The 24,797-nt window shown below is 38.4% G+C and overlaps 1 protein-coding gene across 1 annotated transcript in view; it reads left to right on the top strand.

The window, feature by feature from the left end:
• The window catches only part of DCC (DCC netrin 1 receptor), a 588,022-nt gene that overhangs the window by 101,306 nt on the left and 461,919 nt on the right, over positions 1-24,797 (top strand). Inside the window, exons 4-5 of the mRNA XM_036322656.1 lie at positions 11,544-11,694; positions 13,181-13,317. Of these exons, the coding sequence (XP_036178549.1) occupies positions 11,544-11,694; positions 13,181-13,317 (288 nt within the window). The remainder of the gene's footprint in view (positions 1-11,543; positions 11,695-13,180; positions 13,318-24,797) is intronic.

Below are 24,797 nucleotides of genomic sequence, written 5' to 3'. Positions count from 1 at the left end.
ATTTTTTTCTGAATCAACTTCCAATTTCCAATTTAAGGAAGTATCAATTTGAGGGAGTGATAAATTACATACATATATTGCCCATTCTTTATTCTAACACTTACTTAATCCATTATGATAGAGTCCATTAAAACAGAAACCTGTCATATTATTAACATGATTTAGGAGCATTAAAGTGGAACCTGAATGGTTACCACTCTTTAAAATATGTATTCTTCCATGGTCATTTAAGTACCATGTTGAGTGAGGAAGTTGACTATATTGCTTTAGTTTGACATATAAATGCTAATTAGAAGTCGCATATACAACACTTGTTTTTACCACAGTTCATATAGAGTATTCAAATTGTATGTATGTGTATATATACAGTTATCTACTTCTAAATGATATATATGTTATTGTACTTATTCAAAGTTATATGACATACATTTCAAGTTGCCACTTTTATATAGCAGGTGTCTAATATTACACAGTAATAGAGATCTATTGAATTAAGATTTTAAAAATCAAATAGCTGTTTTGAAATGCTGTCTTTCAACAGCAATTTTGGTTTATTCACTGAATAAATAAATACTTTATTCAAAAACTTTTAAGTGGATCTTATATACTTGGCATGATGCTGGTTGCTAGGAAGACAAAGTTGGAAGACTGCCCTAAGACAGCTATTGTCTAGAGGGGGACATAGACAAAGCAGCATGGACTGTGCTATGAAAGACTAAAACGCACAATGCCATTATGATACATAAGATAAAAACACCAATGTGTCAGTCTTGGAGAACAAGTGGTAGCTAGGCCAAGAGATGTATATACATCAGGAATAAAAGAGCATTTATAAGAAACCATAGAGAAAAGAGAAATAAAGACTTTTCAGAGTAACTTAACTGCACACATTCTGTTTAACATGACCATAGGGCATAGGAAGGGTTGAAGGAGGACGAGTTACAAGTAACACAAGTAAAGAAGATAAGTGGAATAAAGGAAGATATGGTAGAACATGTGGCAGTAATCCTTCAAAGACTTGACCAAAAGCTGCTGCTAAAGTGATATCACAAGGGATTCAGAAATGAAGATGGGTGGTGAGATTTTAGGGCAGATCTTGGAAACATATTAGATGTGATCTATAAAGGAGGGGATGGAGTTCAGGCTCAATGGAAGCTGAGTAGTGGAATTTCCACTGAGATTGGGATTGGGGTAGTGGTGCATTATGTACAAAATAAATTGCAAAGTTTTAAAGGAGATTTTTTCATAACTTAATATTTTCCAGATTCAGTGGATATTTGTTTCAGTCAATGGTAGGAAAATTGGTAACAAACTCAATTATTCATTAATGTTTTAAGATAGAAGTTAGACTTTTGCTTCTGAGGAATTGTACATTTTTAGCACATTAAGTTAGTATTAAAGCACAAAGAACTTTTTTGAAATATTGATAACAATACAGTAAGAGCTGAGATGCTTTAAAATATCTTATTGTATGTGGTGGAGACTGTATGAGTATATGAGGGGCTGAAGTGGCCATTGAGACTGTCAAGTCCACTTCACTCAGCTCTCATTACTCCTGAGTGCCAAGTAGTACATTGGATTGCTGAAATATAAATCTGCTATGGACACGAGGTTGAATAAAATAACTGGCCCATACTCATATTTCAGTTTTCATAATGGCCTAATTGAATTGAACAATTTGTAATTCAATATATTATTCATCCACTTAAATACAATTAGATGACCCTGGGCCTTGGGTAGCCATGAACTAAATATCTGTGTAATTAGAGTCGTTGGTTTTGATGGAATAAATTGGGCTAAAGTATATTTCAAATAATTTTTCTCCATAATATTTTTATTGAAATAAGTTTTAACAAAAACCATTCCCAAAATTATATTATTTAAATAGAAAAATTATGGTTTTTAGCTTAAAAATAGTTTCATTATTTTGGTCATCACTAAGAATGACTACTAATTCAATGGGTGCATTAAGATTTTTTGGTTTGACTAAATATTGCTTATATTGCAAAATTAAATCTATTTTGTTATCATTTGTTTTTACAGTTTCTACAGAATAATGATCTGTAGGGGACAACAAAAATGATGCATACTTTGTTTTTAAATTACCATCATGCCAGCTAGCTAATTTGTATAGCTATATGATTATATAAGACAGGAGAGGGTAAATTCAGGAAAACATATTTAGTTCCAAATCAACACAGACAAGAAATAAGTAAATTTGAGGTGGAAAATTTGGAAAGTCTTTATAGAGATGTTTACGTTTCTAGATCATCAGGGGAGAAACATTTACGGAAAGGTGGCAGCGGATGATAAGTCTAGAAGGAAAGGTTGAACCTACTCTGTGAAAAGCCTTGAATCCAATCCCAATCAACTAGATTTAATTCTGTTCATTTTATTAACGGTTGCAAGTTCTTAAAGGTTTTTGAGCAATGGATACCATAAACATGCATATGGATAAACAGAAACAACAAAGTGAAGAGCAAATAAGATTAACATATTAACTTGTTTTATGTACCATACCTAATGTTTTTACTGCGCTGAAGGATTTTCCCATTGTCCACTTTCTTTTTGTAGGCTAGTTTCCTTTAATACATTTTTATTGATTTTAGAGAGGAAAGAAGAGAGAGAGAAATAGAAACATCAGTGATGAGAGAGAATCATTGATCGGCTGCCTCCTGCATGCCCCACACTGAGGATCGAGCCTGCAACCCGGGCATGTGTCCTGACCGGGAATGGAACTGTGACCTGCTGGTTCATAGGTTGACACTCAACCACTGAGCCATGCCGGTCGGGCAAGAAAACTATTATATTATGCTATAAACTAGGTATTTTAGCTTTTTATAGATCTAAGTTGGATAAGATGGTTTTGTGAAGCCCACGTTTCCTATATGTTACATAGATTTACTCCAGATGGCATGAAGGGGTCAGCAGTTGGACTGTTATAACTCATGAAATCAGTTCACATTAAGTCATTCTTGATCAATTAATGAATATTTAAAATTCGCAATTTGAACTATTAGTAGAGGTTGTTAAAATCATGGAGGCTCACACCAGACTCAGTACAAATCTTAGTTTTAAAACTTGCTACTAATGCAATTTAGGGCAAGTAGTTTAATCTAAGTCTTTATCTTGTAAAATATAGAGAATAGTATACATTTTATAGGATGGTTATGCAATCTTAATTTAATAGGCCAAGTACAATGCCTGGAATTAAGTCCTCGGTAGCTATTATAATTACTTTGGCATTCTAGAAATTCCAGTCTTAAAGAATTTGATTCTTGCCCTAACCGGTTTGGCTCAGTGGATAGAGCATCAACCTGCGGACTGAAAGGTCCCAGGTTCGATTCCCGTCAAGGGCATGTACCTTGGTTGCGGGCACATCCCCACTAGGGAGTGTGCAGGAGGCAGCTGATTAATGTTTCTCTCTCATTGATGTTTCTAACTCTCTATCCTTCTCCCTTCCTCTCTGTAAAAAATCAATAAAATATATTTTTTTAAAAAGAATTTGATTCTCCTGTCAAGATTATTTCTCTGATAATGAATTACCTGATTTTGATTCTAGATCTCTAAGTATTCATTTATCTACTGGTATTTACTTATGCTATTTATCGATAGTACTAATTTAGGCATTTCCCTTTTACATCTATTAGAAGTCAGAGTCTCCTGAAACTACTTCTTCTCTAGTAACTCACTGTTACATGATTTCCACCTTCACTTTCCATCAGTATCATTTCTTTTGCTATATAAAATACCGCTAGACGCCTGGCTTGAAAATAGGCATAAGAAGATAAATTCAAGACTTCTGGTATTTGAACTTTATTAGGCATTACCAATTCATCTAATCCTCTAAAACTGTTAAGTTTCTTTATCTGTTAACCAGCCTCACTACCAAGGATCTCATTTATTGTTTTATTCCACAATCATCCCCAAATCCATCTTCATGGTCCCAGTGTTTAAGAGTTCAAAATTTGCTAGACAAACTCTAGATACTGAAAACCAGAAGGCCATGCTGACACATAACAACTAAAGATCAAAACAGAGTATCATCAGATATGAGATGGTACTACATTTAGATTAACTTTAAAACAATAGTTTTAACTTGATTTATGTTGTCACAAAAGCACACCCAAAGAAGATAGGATACCTTTTATCGCATACAATTGACCACACAAAAGCTAACCAAGTTCCATGTGACAGTGTGTCCTTGCTCCTCCCAGATGATAACTTAGCTTGCCCTTTGGTAACCAGGGCCTGGCACAGCACAGAAGCCGATGGATAATCATGCCATGTGGGAATTCATTACTGTAGGTCAGGTCTTTTAACTGCCATGAGATAACCAGTGTTTCACATGACATTGATGAAACAATCTAATATGTTAGTAAACATAAGCTGGCTTACATGGATAAATAGATAATTTCTGTTTAGTGTTTGAATTAAAAAAATAAGTCTTCAAATAGACTTTCCAGCGCTATTTTGGGGCACATCAACAATGTCCAGGGTTCCAAGTTGAAAGTACTTGAACTACTGGGGGACCTAGTGTATTTTTCTTGCATGGCTATAATTCTAATGTCCCTAGTGATCTCTCCCTCACCACCTCATTAGGTTTTCTATTTCATCCTTCTTGACTGACGTTAGATATTGATTATACTATCTTCTCTTAATTCCCATTCTCTGAAGGTCACAAGCATAAACAATATACCTGAAATTGTCCTCCACCTGTAGCAATGAAGATTTCTTAGAAAGAAAGGAGAGAGCTTGTCTTTCCCCCAGAACCTATTGAAGTTGGCATATGGTCAGCTCCGCATTTACTAGACATATGACAAGGGGGTGACTGAAGGGTCAGGCAGTCCGCCCTGACTTACACAGAGGCTTTCTCTGAAGGCACGGAGAAGCCAAACCTATACCCAGTGAATGCAGAGGTCACAGATGAATGAGCAAGCCTGTGCACCTTCCTCCTCTGGTCTTGTTTTACCTCAATTTATTCCTGGAACATAAAAAAACATAAACAAAAAAACACTGTGTCATGATATACAGGCATACCTTTATTGATTCTTTATATAAAAAAGGGAGTTAGAATAAAAAATCTACTTTTCTGGAATGTTTTAAATGTAATTTTACACATTTGTATAAATTATGAAGATTTCTGGGTTCTCTAAATTAATTTTGACACATCACAATAGCAACATTTGTTTTCTGGGATTCAACTGTCAGCTGTAAAATTTAGAAACAAAAATCTAAATGAAAAAATCACTTCCTTCAGGCCTGCTACTGACAGACTCAAAATGTGCCTGTGAGACAGAAGGGATTTGGCCATATGCCAGTGATAAAAATAGATGCTCTCCTTTCTTCCTCCAAACTCTAACTACAATTAGCAGTATGTGTGTGTATGCATGTGTGCGTGTGTGCGTGCGCGAGCACATGGAAAAAGAAAGAGGAAATATGAACAGATGTAGTAGTATGTACAGACAAGGAATGTCATATTTAGTTCTGAATTGGTGTAAATGAGGAAGGAAAGTAACAGAATCATAGACGATGAATAACAGCTCCTGGGAAATAGCTCCCTTTCCCCACTCTGTTCAGAGCTCCTTGGCTTTTGGCCACATGGAGGTTTCTGTTTGGTGTTAAATAAATTTTGATTCCAGTGATTAGGCAGGTCTTAATGAAAGACACTCTAAACAGAATTAGGAGAGTTTCATGGAATATTTCACTCGGAGCACACAGCACAGTCCCAGAACACTGCAATGCAGGGAGGATCACAACAAAACAAGTCATAATCTTTTTGCTGTTGGAGGGTCTTGCCTTCAATTTGTAAAAAATCCAACACCTCAGGTAAGGTATGCTACGTAGCACCCACTTGTGTGTGAAGACACATAGCACCTGCTGAATTTCCTAAAAGAAAACTACATGTGGCTGCTAAGAAGCCAGAAGGTGAGCAAGCAGTAAGTGAGCTTGAAACCCAGGAAACTCTGTCTGCGAAGTTAAATTAATTTGTAACTCTTATGCCTGGGAAGAAATCGAAGAGAATACCCCATTGGAGTGGGCAGTATCCTTTCATTTCCAATCAGAAAACAAAAAGCGTTTGCGTTAGGAAAGCATATGAATCAAAAGCAAGTACTGGTTATTTTAAGGAAGACAGTTATTAAGCTGTGCAAACCAGTATTATGTTCTTGCTGACACAGATGCCAACAGTCCATAATTAAATTTCTCTCTGCCTCAGTTATTCTTTAGACTCAGCCAAGTAAGTTTAGTAATGCTGATTTAGGGACACGGCCCCATTAAAAGAAAGTCACTGTCATCGCAGGGTGTGCCTGCATTTCACACCTACTGTCTCAGAATATTATAGTTACCTTTCACTCTAACATATACCCCAGCTTGGATCATTTATACAGTCATCCTGTTCTCTTCCTATGAGGGAAGACAAAAATGTGTGGCCCCAGGGCATTTGGGAAACCCTGTGAAAGCGAGGAGCCAGCTATAGCCTCACAGACTCAATGAACTTGGCCAGTGTAATGTCCAATGGAAACTAGTTTTCAGGGATAAAAATGCCTCTAAACAGAACATGCTCTCTCTGCCTTCATGGTGTGCCTTCCTGGGGCCTCTTTAGGACATGGGCCCTGAAGACAGTGAATTTTTATTTCTGAGTATGATGTGAAGCGTGGGTAAATGTGCCAGGTAATCTGACCTAAGATGTTTCTTACCTTTTAATAATCTATTGCTCAAAGACAGGGCTTGGAATACTTAAGTTTTGTATGGCCTAAATGAAAAATAATGATGTTGTTGATTTTGATGAGAAGGAGGAAGAGGAAGAAGGGGAGGAGGATGAAGTAAATTTAGTTTATCAATTTCTACTTGAAACATGTAAAACTAGCCCCACATTGAAAGGAAATGGGTTTCGTGAGTGTCTCCGAAGAAGAGCTAATTTGTTGAGACGTGTCTACATCAGTTCTCAGTGTGTGGTCCTATGGCATTTCTTGAGAGGATTTCAGATCTCTGAGGTGAAACTTATTTTCAAGATAATATTTTGTGTGTTTTGTTTTTCTCTATGTTGACTTAAGAATGTCTTTGATGAAGCAGTAAAATTTATTAATTATATTAATATCTCCATCCTTAAAAACACATCTTTTTAATAGTCTGCATATCAAAACATGAAGGCTATGAAGATACAATGGTTTTTGAGGGATAAACACTTTTGTGGACATTTGAGTTTCCAGCTGAATTAGCTGCCTTATTCTCCCACGGACACCATTTTTACTTGAGAGGACAATCAACAGAAAAACTGGAGCTATGCAGACTAGGGTATTAGTTACACATTTTCTCAAAAATGAATGAAGTGGGCCAGTCAGTTCAAGGAAAATAGTATTAGGTGCCAAGGATGAATTCAAGTTTTTAGGCTAAATTAGAAATTTGGAAAACTTGTGTCCTCTCCTAGGAACTTGACACCTTCACAACATTTTGAGGGCTTTTGATGGGATTGGTGGTGATGGTAGCAGATGAGGTTTTGTGGTAGTGTATGATGCAGTGTTTCAGCATTTGGAAGATCTGTCTAACTCAGTGTACCATTGCAAATTACTATTGATTGATGTGCCAAAATCATGCATGGGTAAAAGATGTTTTCAAAGTGCAAGAGAGACCAGTGGGTTTTTATATAGTACTAGAGGCCAGGTGCACAAAAATGTGTGCACTCGGAGGGGAGGGGGGTCCCTCAGCCCGGCCTGTGCCCTCTCGCAGTCTGGGACTCCTCGGGAGATAACGACCTGCTGGCTTAGGCCTGCTCCCGGGTGGCAGAGGGCAGGCCCAATCCCTAGGTGCAGCCCCTGGTCGGGCTCAGAGCAGGGCCGATTGGGGAGTTGGGGCGCCGCCCCCTGTCAGGCACAGAGCAGGGCGGATTGGGAGGTTTCGATGCCACCCTAAGTCACGCACAGAGTAGGGCCAATAGGGGAGTTGGGGCACCGCCCCCTGTCACACACAGAGCAGGGCCCATCGGGGGGTTGGGGCTCCGTACCCTGTCACACACAGAGCAGGGCCGATCAGGGGTTTAGGGCACTGCACCCTGTCACACACAGAGCCTCAGGGCGATCAGGGGGTTTGGGTGCTGCCTCCTGTCATGCTGATCCCAGTGCCGGGAGGCCTCTCGGCTCCACTGATCCCGGTGCTGGGAGGCATATTACCCTTTTGCTATATAGGATAGAGGCCTGATGCATGGGTGGGGCTGGCTGGTTTGCCCTGAAGGGTGTCCTGGATCAGGGTGGGAGTCCCCACTGGGGTGCCTGGCCAGTCTGGCTGAGGGGCTGAGGGCCGTTTTCAGGCTGACGGGTGACTGAAGCTCCCAACCGCTCCTATTTTTTTTTTTTATTCTGGGCCAGCTTTAGCTCTGAGGCCTCGGCTGCTGAAAACAGGTTTCTGGCCTTTGTTTACCGTCTGTATTTGATACAATGTTGTGGTCCGGCTGGCTGAAGCCCGGCTGAGTAAAGCAGGTTTCTGGGTTTTTTTTAGATTCTATATTTGCAACATAGTTGCTTAGAGTTGCAGCTGAGAGGCTGGCAAGTCAGGCGGGGAACGTTGGAGTCCTCCGTCACTGAAGCAAGCAAGCCTCCCTGTTCGAATCAGCTGCCTGGCTGCCGGCCGCCATCTTGGCTGGCAGTTAATTTGCATATCTCTCTGATTAGCCAATGGGAAGGGTAGCGGGCGTACGCTAATTACCATCTTTCTCTTTTATTAGATAGGATAGCATAGAATGGTTATCAATATGGTGCCAGATTCCACATAAAAATAAACTTTCAAGAAATTAGGTATTGAGTTTTGTTTTAGAGTTAAAGGATAAAATTTACCATTATCTGAAAACACTATTAAAATATACTTCTCTTTCCCCATGCATATCTGTTTGAAGTCAGTTATTTTAGTGTAATTCAACCAAATCAACATATCAGGTCAAAGTGCAGGAAGTAACACAAAAATCTAGTTACTAGTATTTCCTATTAAACCACTCATTTAAATATTTTCAAAAGTGCAGGGTAGGGCAAAAGTAGGTTTATAGTTGTTCATGTGGAAAATAATACAATGATTAATAGATATTGTAAAGATAAACTCTGTGTTTTGTGTACACCCATGTAGGAACCTACTTTTGTGCCACCCTGTGTAAAGTACTACCACTCTTCTCACTAATATTTTTTATTTTGGAAAATAGAGGGTTTTTAAAAATTTATTATTGATTTTATAGAGAGAGGATGGGAGAGAGAGAAAGAGAAATATCAATGTGAGAGAGAAACATTGATCTGTTATCTACAGGTTTCTGCTCCCCACCAGGAATCAAACCTGCAACCTTTTTGGTATATAGGACGATGCTCCAACCAACTGAGCCCCCTGGCCAGAACAAGGGTGGTGTTGTTTTTTAATCTTATTTTTGGCAATGGGTAAATACATATTTAATAAATAACTATTTTAAAAATATCTCATTTTTTTCTCATTTTGAATATGGCAAATATGTGTAGGTATAACCTGCATAAGCAACAAAGTTTGGAGTCCTCAATCAATTTTAAGAGTACACATGGTTACTGAGATCATACAGTTTGAGATCTACTTTCACATCATTATTCATTTTCCTACTCATTGCAGATCAGTTTTCTCTAATTCAGATAACAGACTAAGCTTAAGTGGGCCAAATATTCCATTTAATGAGTTAGAAAGAAAGAAAGAAAGAAACTTTCAGGCCTCTTGAGGCCTTGACTCCAGAATTCAGAGTGTAATTCCCACCACCATCTATTGGTCAAAGCAAGATTCAGGGCAAAGGCCAGATCTAAATCATGAGAAAGACCTTTGATTCTGGAATGGAGGGCTTGAACAATTTGTGATTCTAGTTAATCTATCACCATGTTGTGAATCATATGAACTTTTTCCTATTGAAAACATTTCTATTAGCTTTTTTTTTCTTAAAACTTTCATAGTTTATTAGATTAGAGAAATATCTTTGGAGAAGTGAAACCAAATTTCTCTGCCCAAAGGTAACATTTTCTTCTGACACCACACACAAGAATAAACGCAAAATGTATAAAAGGCTTAAATGTTAGACGTGAAACCATAAAAATCTTAAAAGAAAACAGGCAGTCAAATCTCAGACATTTCTAGTAGCAATAGTTTTTCTGATATTCCTCCTTGGACAAGGAAAACCAAAGAAAAAATAAACAAACCGGTCTCCATGAAACTAAAAAGCTTTTGCACAGTAAAGGAAACCATCAACTGAATAAAAAGACAACCCACTGAATGGGAGACCATATCCGCCAATAATACATCTGATAAGGAGTGAATACCCAAGATTCATAAAGAGCTTATGTAGTAGAAGGTGCATTGGGTGAAGTGGAAGGGTGCAGGAGCACTTTATTGATTTAGAGTCTCAGTCTCTGTAAAGTTGTTAAAAATTAAAAATAAACACAAGGCTTAGAAAGAGCCAAACATCTCTATATATAAAACCCTAAGCGGCTGAATGACCGGTCAACTGGTTGCTATGATGTGCACTGACCACCAGGGGGCAGATGCTCAACACAGGAGCTGCCCCAGTGGTGAGTGCACTTCCACAGCCAACCACCTGTGGCTGGCTAACCTTCAGCGGTCCCTCCCCCTGGCCAGTCGCCCCCCCACACACACACACACACCCCAATTGGCCCTGATCGCTGGCCAGGATGAGGGAGGGACCCTACCTGTGCATGATTTCGTGCACCAGGCCTCTAGTATTATTATGAAAAACAAACTTTCGTGTAACTTCCTTTGAGAAGACAGCAGATATTTTCTCATACCTTCTATATTCTAATTCTCTGCACCTGTGTGTTATTTAACATAATTCTAACATGTTTGCTTATTTCCCAATCCACAGAAGCAATAAACAAAGCAGAAGGAAGTGGAAGAGATATTAGAGGCAGGAAAACTGCATCTATGGAAAGTTTAGAGCCATAACATTTAGAACAGTCACTGATAATTTTGTCTTGTTCTCTAATAATGACAAAGCAACAAGGCCTGTGGCCCAGAGGAGTGCCTTGTAGTCTCACGATTTTCCCTTTGCCTTATACCATGAGGTCATCAACAGCTAAGAGTATTTTAATATCATAATTTAGAAACTAAGGGCAGAAAAACCCTTTTAGGAATTCATTTTGTAAGTTTTATTGGCATCTGTCCATTGTTTGGTCCTTCATTTCCATCACGGTATCTTGCTAGGAACAAAAATGATTGAGCTACATTATTTACCTTTGCAATGTTTTTCATAAAATATATGATCCTGTGGCCCAGCCCCGGCAAGCATCAAAGCATCAGCCTATGAACCAGGAGGTCATGGTTTGATTCCAGGACACATGCCCTGGTTGAGGGCTTGAATCCCAGCGTGGGGTGTGCAGGAGGCAGCCAATCAATGACTCTCTCATCATTGATGTTTCTTTCTCTCTCTCTCTCTCTCTCTCTCTCTCTCTCTCTCTCTCTCTCTCTCTCTCCCTTTCTCTCTGAAATAAATAACAATATGTTTGTTTGTTTTTTAAATGTGACCCTGTGTTTTCCCTCCACAGACCCAGGATTGCATAGGCAGCTTTATTTCCTGCAAAGACCCTCCAATGTGGTAGCCATCGAAGGAAAGGACGCTGTCCTGGAGTGCTGTGTGTCCGGCTACCCTCCCCCGAGCTTCACCTGGTTACGAGGAGAGGAAGTTGTCCAGCTCCGGTATTGTAACTTAAGGGCTTCTGTGAAGTATATGCTACTGTTTATAGATACCTACAAATATTAGGGTCTTTTGTAAAAAAAATACATTTTATTGATTTTTTACAGAGAGGAAGGGAGAGAGATAGAGAGTTAGAAACATCCATGAGAGAGAAACATCCATCAGCTGCCTCCTGCACACCTTCTCTTGGGGATGTGCCTGAAACCAAGGTACATGCCCTTGACCGGAATCGAACCTGGGACCCCTCAGTCCGCAGGCTGACGCTCTATCCACTGAGCCAAACCAGTTAGGGCAGGGTCTTTGATAATAATTGAATATTTTTCCACATTCCTTGACATACAGTATCTGAAAGACATTTACCCACTTAGATAACGGGCAAGGAATAGTCAAAATTCATGAGATCAATTCTAAAAGGAAATTTTTAAAGCCAGGTTGTCATTGAGATAGTTCTCCCCCAAGAGTCTTCAGCAAAGATACTCGAAAGGTCTCATCCTAAGGAAGCATATAGAGAATGAAATATTTCTTAAGAAACCAACATTTCTTGAATTAAAAATATTACATTCAAATATAGTAGGTTTCTGTAACTTTTCTTAGCTCCAATGGTCTCTCTCACTCTCTTCTCTACAGCGAATATTTCAGATAAGGCAGGAAAAGGAGTTGGCCAGGTTTGAATCATTGGACATTAATATTAAGGCATAGTTAGAAAATAAACTCTTAAATAGAATGGAACACTTAGTCTGAAACATTTTGATTGAATGGTTTCACTTAAGAAATTAATTTCATTGATTTTGAGGTTTGGCATGCTCCTTTTCAACACATTTATTTTCTATGGTTTGATAGATGCAGAGACAATAAGTTAATCTGTAAATGTCATTTACTTTAAATCCTATATAAAGGAAAGCTAATATGCAAATTGTCTCTCGACCAGGAGTTCGACCAGGGGGGTAGGCTGGTCAGCCAATCTCCTGTGGGCCCTCCCCCCGGCTGGCCGCGTCCTCTATTGCCCCCACCCCACCCCAATTGCAGCAGGCTGGTCGGACCCCACCCGTGCATGGACCCATGCACTGGGCCTCTAGTATTTAATAAATGGTATGGTGTGAAAGGGCCTTGTACAAAGGCTGATAAGTAGGATGGAGACCACAGGACATTGACCTCCGTGGTGGGGAAAAACTTCTCAGGACCTTGCAGCTTTCAAATCCAAAATGAAAGAACCGGCCCAGATTATCTATACATTCTTCGCAGCACTAACAGTGCCAAGTTTAATCTACTTCAGTTCTTCAATCACTGCACACAGCCTTCCAATGGGAGTGGTTTACCTTGAAGAAATTTCTCACCAATAACTGGCATACCATCAAGCCCCTATGATACAGAATTTCTTTTCAGCTTTATAATTTGAATTTTCGTGGAGTTCATGTAAACCTTTGAGTACCCTGTTGATAGATGGGTTTGTTCGTTAACGCTCTAATTTCATATGCTTATGTCTTACAGGTCCAAAAAGTATTCACTATTGGGTGGAAGCAACTTGCTTATCTCCAATGTGACAGATGATGACAGTGGAACTTACACCTGCGTTGTCACATATAAAAACGAGAATATCAGTGCTTCTGCAGAGCTTACCGTCTTGGGTAAGTTAATGGCTTGAAATGAGTTTACATGGTAATCTTCAAAATATATCACCATGACGCTTCAACTGCTTATTGCCGAATTGCTTCCTTTTTTTATTAGTGGAAAATTGCCCCCTCAATACTCCACTTGCAGCCTTGCTCTGCTTTGATTAATTGCATAGGGGTTAAATGCAGTGTTTGAATACTTGCTCATTGATTAAAATCCAGATTCATCACACTGTAGTCTTTTTATTTCAGTGATACAACTGAAAACTACCAAAATTATTATTTAACAAATGTGTTAAAGAAATAAATGCGATATTCCAAAATACATTACCTGGGGAAAATAAATGAAGTGAATGAGATAAATTGCATGACAAATATGAACCTCAATAGAAAAGTCAGTTGTCATTTGAGATGACAGGGTATCTGAGAGTAAGTTCAGATGTGTTGCTGAAATTGCTTTGTTAAGATGGAAGGACTGTAGATGTTTTCTTGCAAGTGAATCATAAAAATCAAATACATCTAAAGAAAACTTACATGGCAAGAATCCAATTTAAAGAAATTTTAGGACCACAGATGGGTTCATATTATTCCAAGAAGAAGGGTCACTGGCTATCATTGCAAATTAATAATTCTTATGTATGGTAGGTACTCAAATGGGATGCATATTTTATCTCTACTCCAGATTGTTTTTAGGACAGTTTCTTTGAATTATGTAGTTTGGAGAAAGTACATTAACATTTGAATTTCAATTCATTTTTTCTGTAACAACAAAAAATTGTCTACCAGTCTTCGAATTAGTTTTCCACTGGAGTAAATCTCCTTACCTTTTAAAGAGCCCAGGAAAAATCATAGGCCCTTGAAAATTTATTCAGTAAAAAGGAAAAGATTTGATACACTGATTATATCTGCTAGCACATATCATAATATCATTATGCTATCCATTCTGTTTTGTGAGCTTAAAGTTTATTTTTAAAATGTTTTAATCTGTATTTAGGGTAATAATGCATATGATGGATGAGGCAATGGACTTGTTTATTCCTTGATCAAACCATAAATATTAAACTAAGAATAGGCAAAGGACTTTCATTCTTTGGTTTTGGAGGTAATGTTATTCTAACTTAAATGTCATCTGTCTTTAAAATGACAACAATTTCATTTATTCTTATACCAGAGGCTTGGTGCATGAAATTCATGCAAGGGGCTCGGCCCTCGCAGCCCTGGCTTCAACTGGAGGTTATCTAGTCTAATTAGCATGTTATGCCTTTATTATTATAGATGGAAGTTTTTGGTGAAGCAAAAAATTTTATATTTGTAACATCAAAGTACAGTAACATAGAATGGCTACCATAGAAATTATCTTGTAAGGTGTATTACAGATCATAAGGCAAATACAGTTATGGTATGCAATACAATTCATAATGATCATAGGTAAGCCTCTAATTGCAAATGCATGAAGTCAAATTATATATCAAATGAGTGCACAGTATTTAAATATGTAATGCCTCATTGGTATCTAAGACAAATATGTAAATTCTGATTTCGGAGACTACAGAATTAGCCTAGAAATATCTGTACACATGTTGACATTCATGCACATTCCTCTGTGTGTTCCTGTGCATGTTTGTATCCTTCCGTTCTTTATTATTGAGAATAATCTTGTTTCCAAGTTTAACTTAACAAAAACAGACACTAAGATGATGATTTTTATAAGTATATCTTTGTTATTTATTTGCTTATAACTTAAAGAAAAGTAAAGCAGAAACAGTTATACTCTCACTAACTAGCAGTGTAAGAATTTGCCTGTCGTCCAGGCCAGCCTGGCTCAGTGGTTGAGCATCAACCTATGAACCAAGAGATCATGATTTGATTCCTGGTCAGGACACATGCCTGGGTTGCAGGCTCAATCCCCAGTGTAGGATGTGCAGGAGGCAGCTGATGAATAATTCTCTCTCATCATTGATATTTCTATCTCTCTCTCTCCCTCTCTCTTCCTCTCTGAAATCGATAAAAGTATATTTTAAAAAAGAATTTGCCTGTCATCATGAGTACATTCTTTCCTAGCCCCCAATATTTGCGTATTTAAAATTTTTATAAAATTAAGTCTTCTTATTCTAGTTTGCATCTCTATTAAATTCAGCTTTCTTTTTATAGTTTTAATGTCATTTTTTCACCTTTTTACTTTTATGGAAATAGTCATCTTCATTTTGTTTATTTGTAGGCACTCTTTCCATAGGAAGAATAGTAACTATGCTATGTATGCTCCATGTGTGTATTTTTGTCATTTTTTTAAATTTAAAAAATAATTATATTTTATATATGGTACCAAGTCTTTTTTTTTTATGGCTGCTGGTTTTGTGGGCTTTAGACCTACATTTTTGTTCTAATTGGATCACCTTATTTCCAAAAATCTAGATGGGATTATGCATTGAATGTGTAAATTATAAGCAGTACTAATTTCTAAAAATAGATGGAACTGTGTTTATATCTTGGGTGTTTTGGGCGTGGGTGTTTTTTTTTTGGGGGGGTGTGTTGAATCTTCCTAATAACTGGGTATACATTTTAAAGATTTCCCTACAACTCTCGTATAATTTATAACTATTGTAGAAGGCATAATTCAATTCAGGAGGTGGTTATAATGCTGTTTTAACTGTTCTACTCAGGCTTTAAAATAAGTATCAGTATAATAAAATATTTGATATATTCTTTGACTATTCTGATATAAAGTTCATCTTGCAGGGCTGAATTTATTTGGAAAATAGAACTTAATAATCTTTTAAGTGGAAGATGAAAAACAACAAGAAATAACCATTTATGTTAATGATTATGACCTATTGGAATATCCATCAATATGTTATTGGTGAACAAGTTTTGAGTACATGCACCACATAGGTTTTGGGAAGGCTAACAAAGGTTTGAAGTCTGGCTTAAATGGGATTTTAGTATCACCACAAATGTATACAATCAGTTGCTCTAATGCCTTATGACTAAGATTTTTTCATAATGTAAACTTGGAATCAGTGAAGATATGAGGAGTTGATAGTCTCTATTCTCATAAAAGACAGAGCATAAAGCTGGCAGGGGGGTAGGGGGTGGGGGTGGGGAGAAGGGGGTAGGGGGTGGGGGGGGAGAAGGAGGGGGTCCTGGAGAAGATGCAGAGCCAGGTTCTTTGATATGGTTCTAGCTTCTGTTTCATTTGAATCACTACTTCCATAATGAGCTACAGAGCAGTAGTCTGTCCATTTTTATTTGTAAAAAGTCCACTTTATGCTGAAGACTTATAATTACCATTTCTGAAAATATATTCATTTTTCCCTATATCTACTCACCTCCATCATCATGCAAACATTCATATGCACAGCGAGATTTGCCACTGCCTTAGGTCTAGATTGATCCTTGTCTGAATCGATGCATACATGCATGCGTTAAAAATGTATTTGATCTTTAACCAATAAAGTGCCCAACCTTGGATAATTCCTGTGCACTGTTCATGTACACAAACACAAGAAGGTAGGTGGAAAGGCCACTTTTCAGTAGAAGCCATTAGGTCTGATATCCATGAGAAAATGAAAACATTTTTGAACTTTCCAGAAAGGGTTCTGGAATTTATTTTAAAGAGGTCCGCAGCAATTTATTCAATATACTATTGAAAGTTTACCTTTGGCCCTAGCCAGTTTGGCTCAGTGAATAGAGCATTGGCCTGTGGACTGAAGGGTCCTGGGTTAGATTCTGGTGAGGGGCAATGCCCAGGTTGTGGGCTCCATCCCCAGTAGTGGGTATGCAGGAGGCAGCAGATAGATGATTCTCTCTCATCTCAATGATTCTCTCTCATCATTGATGTTTTTATTTTCCCCTCTCCCTTCCTCTCTGAAATCAATAAAAATAAAAAATTAAAGAAAAAAGTTTATCTTTGTGTGTAGTTTTCCTCAATGATTTTCCTCATCAACTTTCTAGAAAAATGTTGGCTCTAATTGGCACAAACTGGTCAGTAGGAGACAAATAAGTCTGATGGGTCAGACCTTTGAACATAATTAAAGACTTGAAGCCACATCTAAGAGTTCCCCATATGCTTCATGGCGTGAGGGGCCTAATCATGTCACATGGTGGTTGAGTTTATACTTTCCCAAGTAAACACCTTTTCAAGGAAGTCTTTTTGGGGAAGGTATTCCTCCTGCAGGAATTTCTCCTTAAGAAAGCGGCTCCCATGGGTCCCCTCTCTGAATGCCTGTGTTCAGGAGGCCTCTCCCCATTGATTTGAGCATGTCCACCTTAGACAGGTATGTTCTTTAAGCCTGATGGTTGTGTCTTTAGAATAATACATGTTATCAACATTCATATACACAATTCACATATATTTTCTATTTTTAAGAAAATGTATCTTCAAAATTGATTCCCATAGTCTCTTAAATGCATATCATTATCTCAACCCATCATTAATGTACTGATTCTGAAAATGTAACTATAATAGACCAAGCTATTCAGAAAGTTTTAGGAACATTATCTTAAAAGGGAGTTAAGAAGACAGCATATGAAGATACATGGGAGAAGTTTAAACTGTTAAAAACTATCATTTTTTAATGTAGTGGGATGGAAAAGTCCACGTTAGTAACTCACTTTATTTTGAAAATGCTTTTGAATAATAAAAAGGATGGCTGAGTATGTAGTGAATTATCCAATTACAGTTCCAGTCCCAGATACACAACTGAAACTCAGCATTAGTAGTAAAGCTGCGACCAACGGATGAGTGAATGCCTCTGTGTGCTCTGCTAAGTACTCTGTGGACACAGAAAGGCCCATATGACACAGATCCAAGCCTCTTTAGGAAAAAAGACAGGAAGTGGGCAATTAGTAAAAAAAAAAACCCGTCCTAACCGGTTTGGCTCAATGGATAGAGCTTCGGCCTGCGGACTCAAGGGCCCCACGTTCGATTCCGGTCAAGGGCATGTACCTTGGTTGCGGGCACATCCCCAGGAGGGAGTGTACAGGAGGCAGCTGATCGATGTTTCTCTCTCATCGATGTTTCTAACTCTCTATCCCTCTCCCTGCCTCTCTGTAAAAAAAACAATAAAATATATTTATTTAAAAACAAAACAAAACCCAAAGAACAGTCGGGGGAAGAAGGAGTCCAGGGACCTGGATAAAGAGTTCAACAAAGATGAGAGAATGGAAGTTGGGGTTGGTTGGAGGGGCAGGGGAGAACTTTCAGGGCAGGAGGAATAATTGGGCAAAGGTTTGGAGATAAGCAAGGGATGGGGGGGGGAAGTGATTGATGTGACTGAAAATCTTGGTAGGAAGAGTTTCTGATGGTGGCTGAAAAGTGGCATAGATCCTGAATGTGTCCCTAATGTGTTTAGATTTTTATCTTTTTAAAAATATATCTTTATTGATTTCAGAGAAAAAGGGAGAGTGAGAAATAGAAAATTCAATGCATGTTCCCTCCTGGGAATCGAGCCTACAATCGGGCATGTGCCCTAACCGGGAATTGAACCTTAACCTCCTGGTTTATAGGTCCATACTCAACCATTGAGCCCCCCTGCCTGGGCTAAATTTTTATCTTAAAGACAATGGGAAGACACAGGAAAGTTTTTGAGTAGTGCCTTATTAGCAGTTTCATCTTGGCTAGTTGTCTCTTTAATCCTCTTTTTCTTTCATAGAGAATGATAATTATTTCTTCATAGGATTTGATGTCTGCTTGGGTGCCAGAATTTGGAGAGAAGTATTTCAGAATAGCAGGCACAGCTTTGGGTGTCCCGGACATAAAAAACCATAAGATGCTCTTCTAGCCCTTACAAGAAGCCTAAAGCATAGTTGAAGTGCCACCTATTACAACACCTCATGCTCTCTCTTTGTCCCAAGTTTTCCACAACTTATCCACACATGATTCTCATGATCATGGAGACATCATATAATGACGTCCTCGTGATGCACAGATTTTTCTTTGGCAGCAATCTAGGAACAGACAAAAATGGCAGTTTGTGGCACATATAGGATATCCATATTTGTGAAACATTTTGTATTTTTTACTTTCCTCTGTGCTTCTGCAGCCTGCTAGTCATGATTTCTTCCCAACTAGATGATAAGAAACTTAAAAACAGATGCCATTCATGGCTTGTTTATCTTGACCACTCAAATCCCTGGTGTGTTCTCTGTCTCATCTGAGATTTAAACTTAAGAAATACCATTGTATGTACCTCATGTCTAAGTTATCTAGCTTTCTATCAAAATATGTTACAAGCTCTTCATCGAGACTCATGGTTTTTTCATAGATGGAGTTGTTTCTCCCCAAATTGACATGTTGAAGCCCTAATCACCAATTTGACTGTCATTGGAGGTAGGACCTTTAAGGAGGTAATTAAGGCTAAATGTCATAAGAGTGGGGCACTGATCCAATAGAAATGGTTTCTTCACAAGATGAGGAAGAGGCATCATAGCACTCTATCTCTCAGAGCGCACACACAGAAAACAGGACAGGTGAGGACACAGAGAGGACATGGTCTGCAAGCCCAGGAGAGAGTTGTCCCACCAGAAACCAAACCTGCCAGACCACGATCTTAACCTCCTTCAGGACTTTAAACAGTAAGTTTATGTTGTCTGAGACACCCAGAACCAGGGAGTTTCTTATGGGGGTTCAAGAAGACTAATGTAACCACAGAAAGAATATGTGTTCTATGCATTATATTGTTAAAACTATTTTTGAGCCCTAGCTTGTTTGGCTCAGTGGATAGAGCATTGGCCTGCTGAGTGAACACGGGTCCTGGGTTTGATTCCAGTCAAGAGCATATGCCCAGATTGTGTGCCCGATCCCCAGTGGGGGGAGGGGGGTGCAGGAGGCAGCCTATCAATGATTCTCTCTCATCATTGATGTTTCTATGTCTCTCTTTCTCTACCTTCTTCTCTGAAATCAATAAAAATATATTTTTAAAAAAGATTCTTCATTGGTTTTATAGAGACATGAGCTACAATGGAGAAGCATATCAGTAATATTTATTACATATCGTTAGTACTGACAATCTTAAATTCCTGGCAGTTGGAAAAATAATGTTCTTCTTAAAAAGCAATGAATCAAAAAATTATTGGTTTATAAATGAGGTTCTGTGTAGCTATAAGATTATAAATTTAATGTTCCCCTGTCTTAGCTTTTCTTCAGTATCACCCTTTCTTGGTAATTTTTGAGTAACAGGTACTACTCACATTTTAGATCCTATCATCTTAAATATGTCCCAATTTAATAGTAAATATGTCATTAGCTATTAGGAAATTAAGTTTCTTTTCTTAATCGATTCTTAGATAAATTTAATTTACTACAACAAGCTTGTTGAAGTAAATATTCATGCCCCATCAACTCTAGGATGTGTCTAGTAATGAAAGAAAACATGATAATTAAACATTGATGTGATTTTGTATTTTTATATATGTTTTAGTTTTAATAATTTTTACTGAAATATATGATATTAGTTGCTAACTTTTGAGCATGTGTAATTGGCCAAGTAGTGAACTGACCCATCCATTTGGAGAGAAAGTGGTACATCCACTTCCCATCAAGGTGTTCAATGGCCTCCTTTATAAATGTGCTGGGAGTACACCTATGCTGGGTGTTAGGCTCATTCTTAGTCAGAAATGGAAAAGAGCTATCATAAAACATATTCATTAAGGTCATATTTATCCCTCTATTCTAATGTGCAACTCTTCATTTGAATGGAGCTCTCCTGAGTTTACAACATCATTGCTTCAGATTTAATAGCAGTCCTTAAATTTCATGTCTATCTGTAACTGGCCTTTATTACCAGTGACCCCCCTCACCCATCACATTTAATGATCATATTCATAAAAGTAGTGCCTTAGGTAAGTTTATATTGATTATCCTTCATGAGCTAATTGCCAAATGGATCTTATTGAAATTAGTTTAGAATTTTTTCATGACCTAAATGTAGGATACAAGTGCTTAACCTAAGGCAGAATTAAATTTTATAAATTCAAAACTATGAGCTGCTGCTTCTTATCTCTGTGTTGCTTTCTTATTATAGTTAAACTAGGAGCCTAGTGCACGAATTTGTGCACCTTGAAAGGAACTGTGGGCTGCGAGGCTGCGGTGGGCACAGGGGCAGGTCTCGGCCCATCCTCTGTGCCCCCACCTGGCCCCTCCTGCTGTGGCCCCTGGTACCCTGTCTGCTGGCAGCCCTACTCCCGCTGCTGCTCCCATGTGCTGATGGCACCGGCCCCACTCGCACCCGCTGACAGCGCAGAGTGATTGGGGCTGGCACAGCACTGGGTGTGAGCGGGGCCGAGGCTGTCAGCGGGTGCGAGCACTGGGCAGACCGCAGCACGCGGGAGCAAAGAATTTTCAGTAACCATCAGAGACTCACCCCGATGACAGCAACCAGCGCCCTGCCTTGGTCTGGCGCCCCCACTCACCTGCTCTACCGTCCTTCCGTGGCCAATGCCCACCATGTTCTGTGCATGCCCCCTGGTGGTCAGCACATGTCATAGCGACTGATGGGTTGTTCGGTTCTGCCTTTCGGTCTATTTGCATATTGGCCTTTTATGATATAGGATTCCTCATCTGGGATTATAGCTTTCATAAGAGTATGCCAAAGTTCTATCCAAAATAATGTTCAGAAGATTCTGTTGAATACATATGTTTTATATGCAGTTTAATATATTTGAAGGCCTACTATGTGGAGCTCTACTCCTCCCCCCCCCCCCTCCTTCTCTTGGAGAAGACAATTTGAGCAGTGTTTTGCATTTATCCTTGAGATGGTTATGAATCTATTTTTTCTTTCTTGGATAGACAAGGAAGGAAGTAGAGGCCCCAGAGGGAAAGGCAAAGACTACGCACTAACTCAGAGCATTAAAAGGCAATCTAAGGCCATGATTTTAATTAGCCCTCACAATCTCAGCAAGGTGAATGGACCATCGGTGGTACAGAAGGAGAGAAACTGCTGAGAGCTGTCAAAGGGCATTTCATGCCAAAGTTGTCCTCAGGTACAAGAACTATGCATTATCCCAGAAGGAGTTTGAATCTGTAATAGGACCAAACTCAATTAGACAGAAGTGTTTTAATTAAAGTTGGCAGGAGTTAGTGTCAGTTGTACTTGCTAATTCTCAAGGACTAGAGAGCAAAGTATGACATTCCCTTATTTACATTTTAAGCATTTTTCTGTTTTATTGTTTCATATGTGAAGGTATAATCATTTTGCTATTTTTACATAGCAAGGTATGTATTCATCTGCAGTATAGCATCATATATATGAGCAGGAAATAACTGATACTCATACACTGGAAACTCATACCATATAAGCAAGGCTCCTACTACCACTTGATGGTAGTGTCCCTAAGGGCAAAAAAAAAAAATTAGCTTGAAAACATATCTTAAAATAGTGAACTCTGTTAAAGCGTTTGAAGTTTCTATCTGTACATTTTTAAATCATTTATTCACTCATTCAACAAATATGTACTTAAAATGCAGTAATTTTGTTGCCTGAATCTTTGTGGAAAAAAACAACTTTATTGAGATACCATTTACTGTGATTTGCATACTGTAATTTTGCATTTGAAATACATGTTTTACTGTTTTTCAGTATAATCACAGATGTGTGCAACTCTATTCAACACAGCCAATTTTAGGACATCTTCACACCTCAGAACGTAACCCTTTAGCTATCACCCTTATATCCTCCTGTTCTCCCTCCTCCCCTGCCTAACCCAACACCCCCAGCAAACACCAATCAACTTTCTTTCTCTGTAGATTCCCTTTTCTGGGCATTTCATGTGAATGAAATCATGGAATATGTTCCATTTTGTGACTTATCTCTCTTTAACTTAGCATACTTTTGTCAAGGTTCATCCTTGTAGTAATTCATTCCTTCTTACGGCTAAATAATATTCCATTGTATAAATATACCATGTATTATGTATTCACTCATTAGTTGAAAATTAGGATTATCTTCACCTTTTGCCTCTTGTGACTAATCTATATATATAAAAGCCTAATATGCAAAGTGTCCCCTATGGCAGTGGTTGGCAAACTGCTGCTTGTGAGCTACATGCGGCTCTTTGGCCCCTTGAGTGTGGCTCTTCCTAAGCCTTAGGAGTACCCTAATTAAGTTAATAACAATGTACCTACCTATATAGTTTAAGTTTAAAAAATTTGGCTCTCAAAAGAAATTTCAATCATTGTACTGTTGATATTTGGCTCTGTTGACTAATGAGTTTGCCAACCACTGCCCTAAGAAGTTTCACTGACCAGGAGTTTGATCACTTGCTATGATGTGTGCTGACCACCAGGGGTCGGTGTGGAACAAAGGAAGGCCTTGGCCAGCAGCTGGCAGCTGGGGAAGGGAGGCCGTGGACGGCAGTCACAAGGGACCCTACCCATGCACGAATTTCGTGCACTGGGCCTCTAGTTCTTCATAATCATTTGTGTACAATTTTTTATGTGGACCTATATTTTCATTTCTCTTGGGTATATACTTAGAATTGGAATTGATCAATCAAGTGGTAACTATCTTTAAACATTTGAGGACCTACCAGTTTTCTATGCTGACAATACCATTTTCCATGGTATGAGTAGAGTATGAGTATTTCTATTTCTCCACATCATCACCGACACTTGTTATTAACTAACTTTATTTTATTATATCCAGTCTAATGAATGAGAGGTGGCATCTCATTGTGGGTTTGATTGGGATGACTAATGATGTTGATTCTTTCTCATGGGTTTATTTGCTATTTGTATATTTTTGTTGAAGAAGTGTCAATGTAGATCCTTTGCCCATTTCCAATTGGGTTATTTGTCCTTTTATCATTGAGTTGTAATGACTTTTTATGGGCATATGTGTTTGGGGTGAGGTGTACCCCTTTCCTAGGAACAGGCTACGTGAAATGTCACATGGAGAAACTGCTGAAAGCAACATGAGGTCATTGGCTACGTGGGTGAGAATGTTTGAGTTCAAAAAGACTTTTTTCATGCTTTGTTTTCTTAAGCTGACACTGTGTCATGTATGCGCACTGCTCTTTAATCATTAAGTCTGACACTATGGGCACCCATGAGGTAACCCTTTCTCTGTCCCGCACTTCCACAATTTCTCGTTAATTCTACTATTAACACTTAACACATTGGTAAGGCAGTTTCCATAGAAATTCATACGGTCAGTTGTAATCGCATATACATGAAATTGGTTTCTCCAGGGAAGGGGTTGTATCTGAGTTATTTTCACATCTTTAGTAACCTGCATACTAGTTGGCATGAATTAAACATTTAAGAAATATGTAAAAAATGCAGATTTTTCTCTCTCAGAATTAAGTTTTCATCCTGAATGTTGAATTTTAGTATGTGAAGAAATTTGTCATTTATTTCATCCTTCTTGTGACAAAAAAAATCTTTGTGCACAATGCTCAGATTTAAGCCTTCTTTCTCATTTTATCAATATTCTGGTGGTTCAGAAAAGCTGTTTTTATGCATGAAGTTTTAACTGCACTACAATTAAGATGCGGCATCA

This window comes from Myotis myotis, unplaced genomic scaffold (genome assembly GCF_014108235.1).
Source record: "Myotis myotis isolate mMyoMyo1 unplaced genomic scaffold, mMyoMyo1.p scaffold_m19_p_9, whole genome shotgun sequence".
Lineage (NCBI taxonomy): Eukaryota > Metazoa > Chordata > Mammalia > Chiroptera > Vespertilionidae > Myotis > Myotis myotis.
The sequence above is the reverse complement of the archived record's forward strand: the minus strand, read 5'-3'. Positions and strand labels throughout refer to the sequence as shown.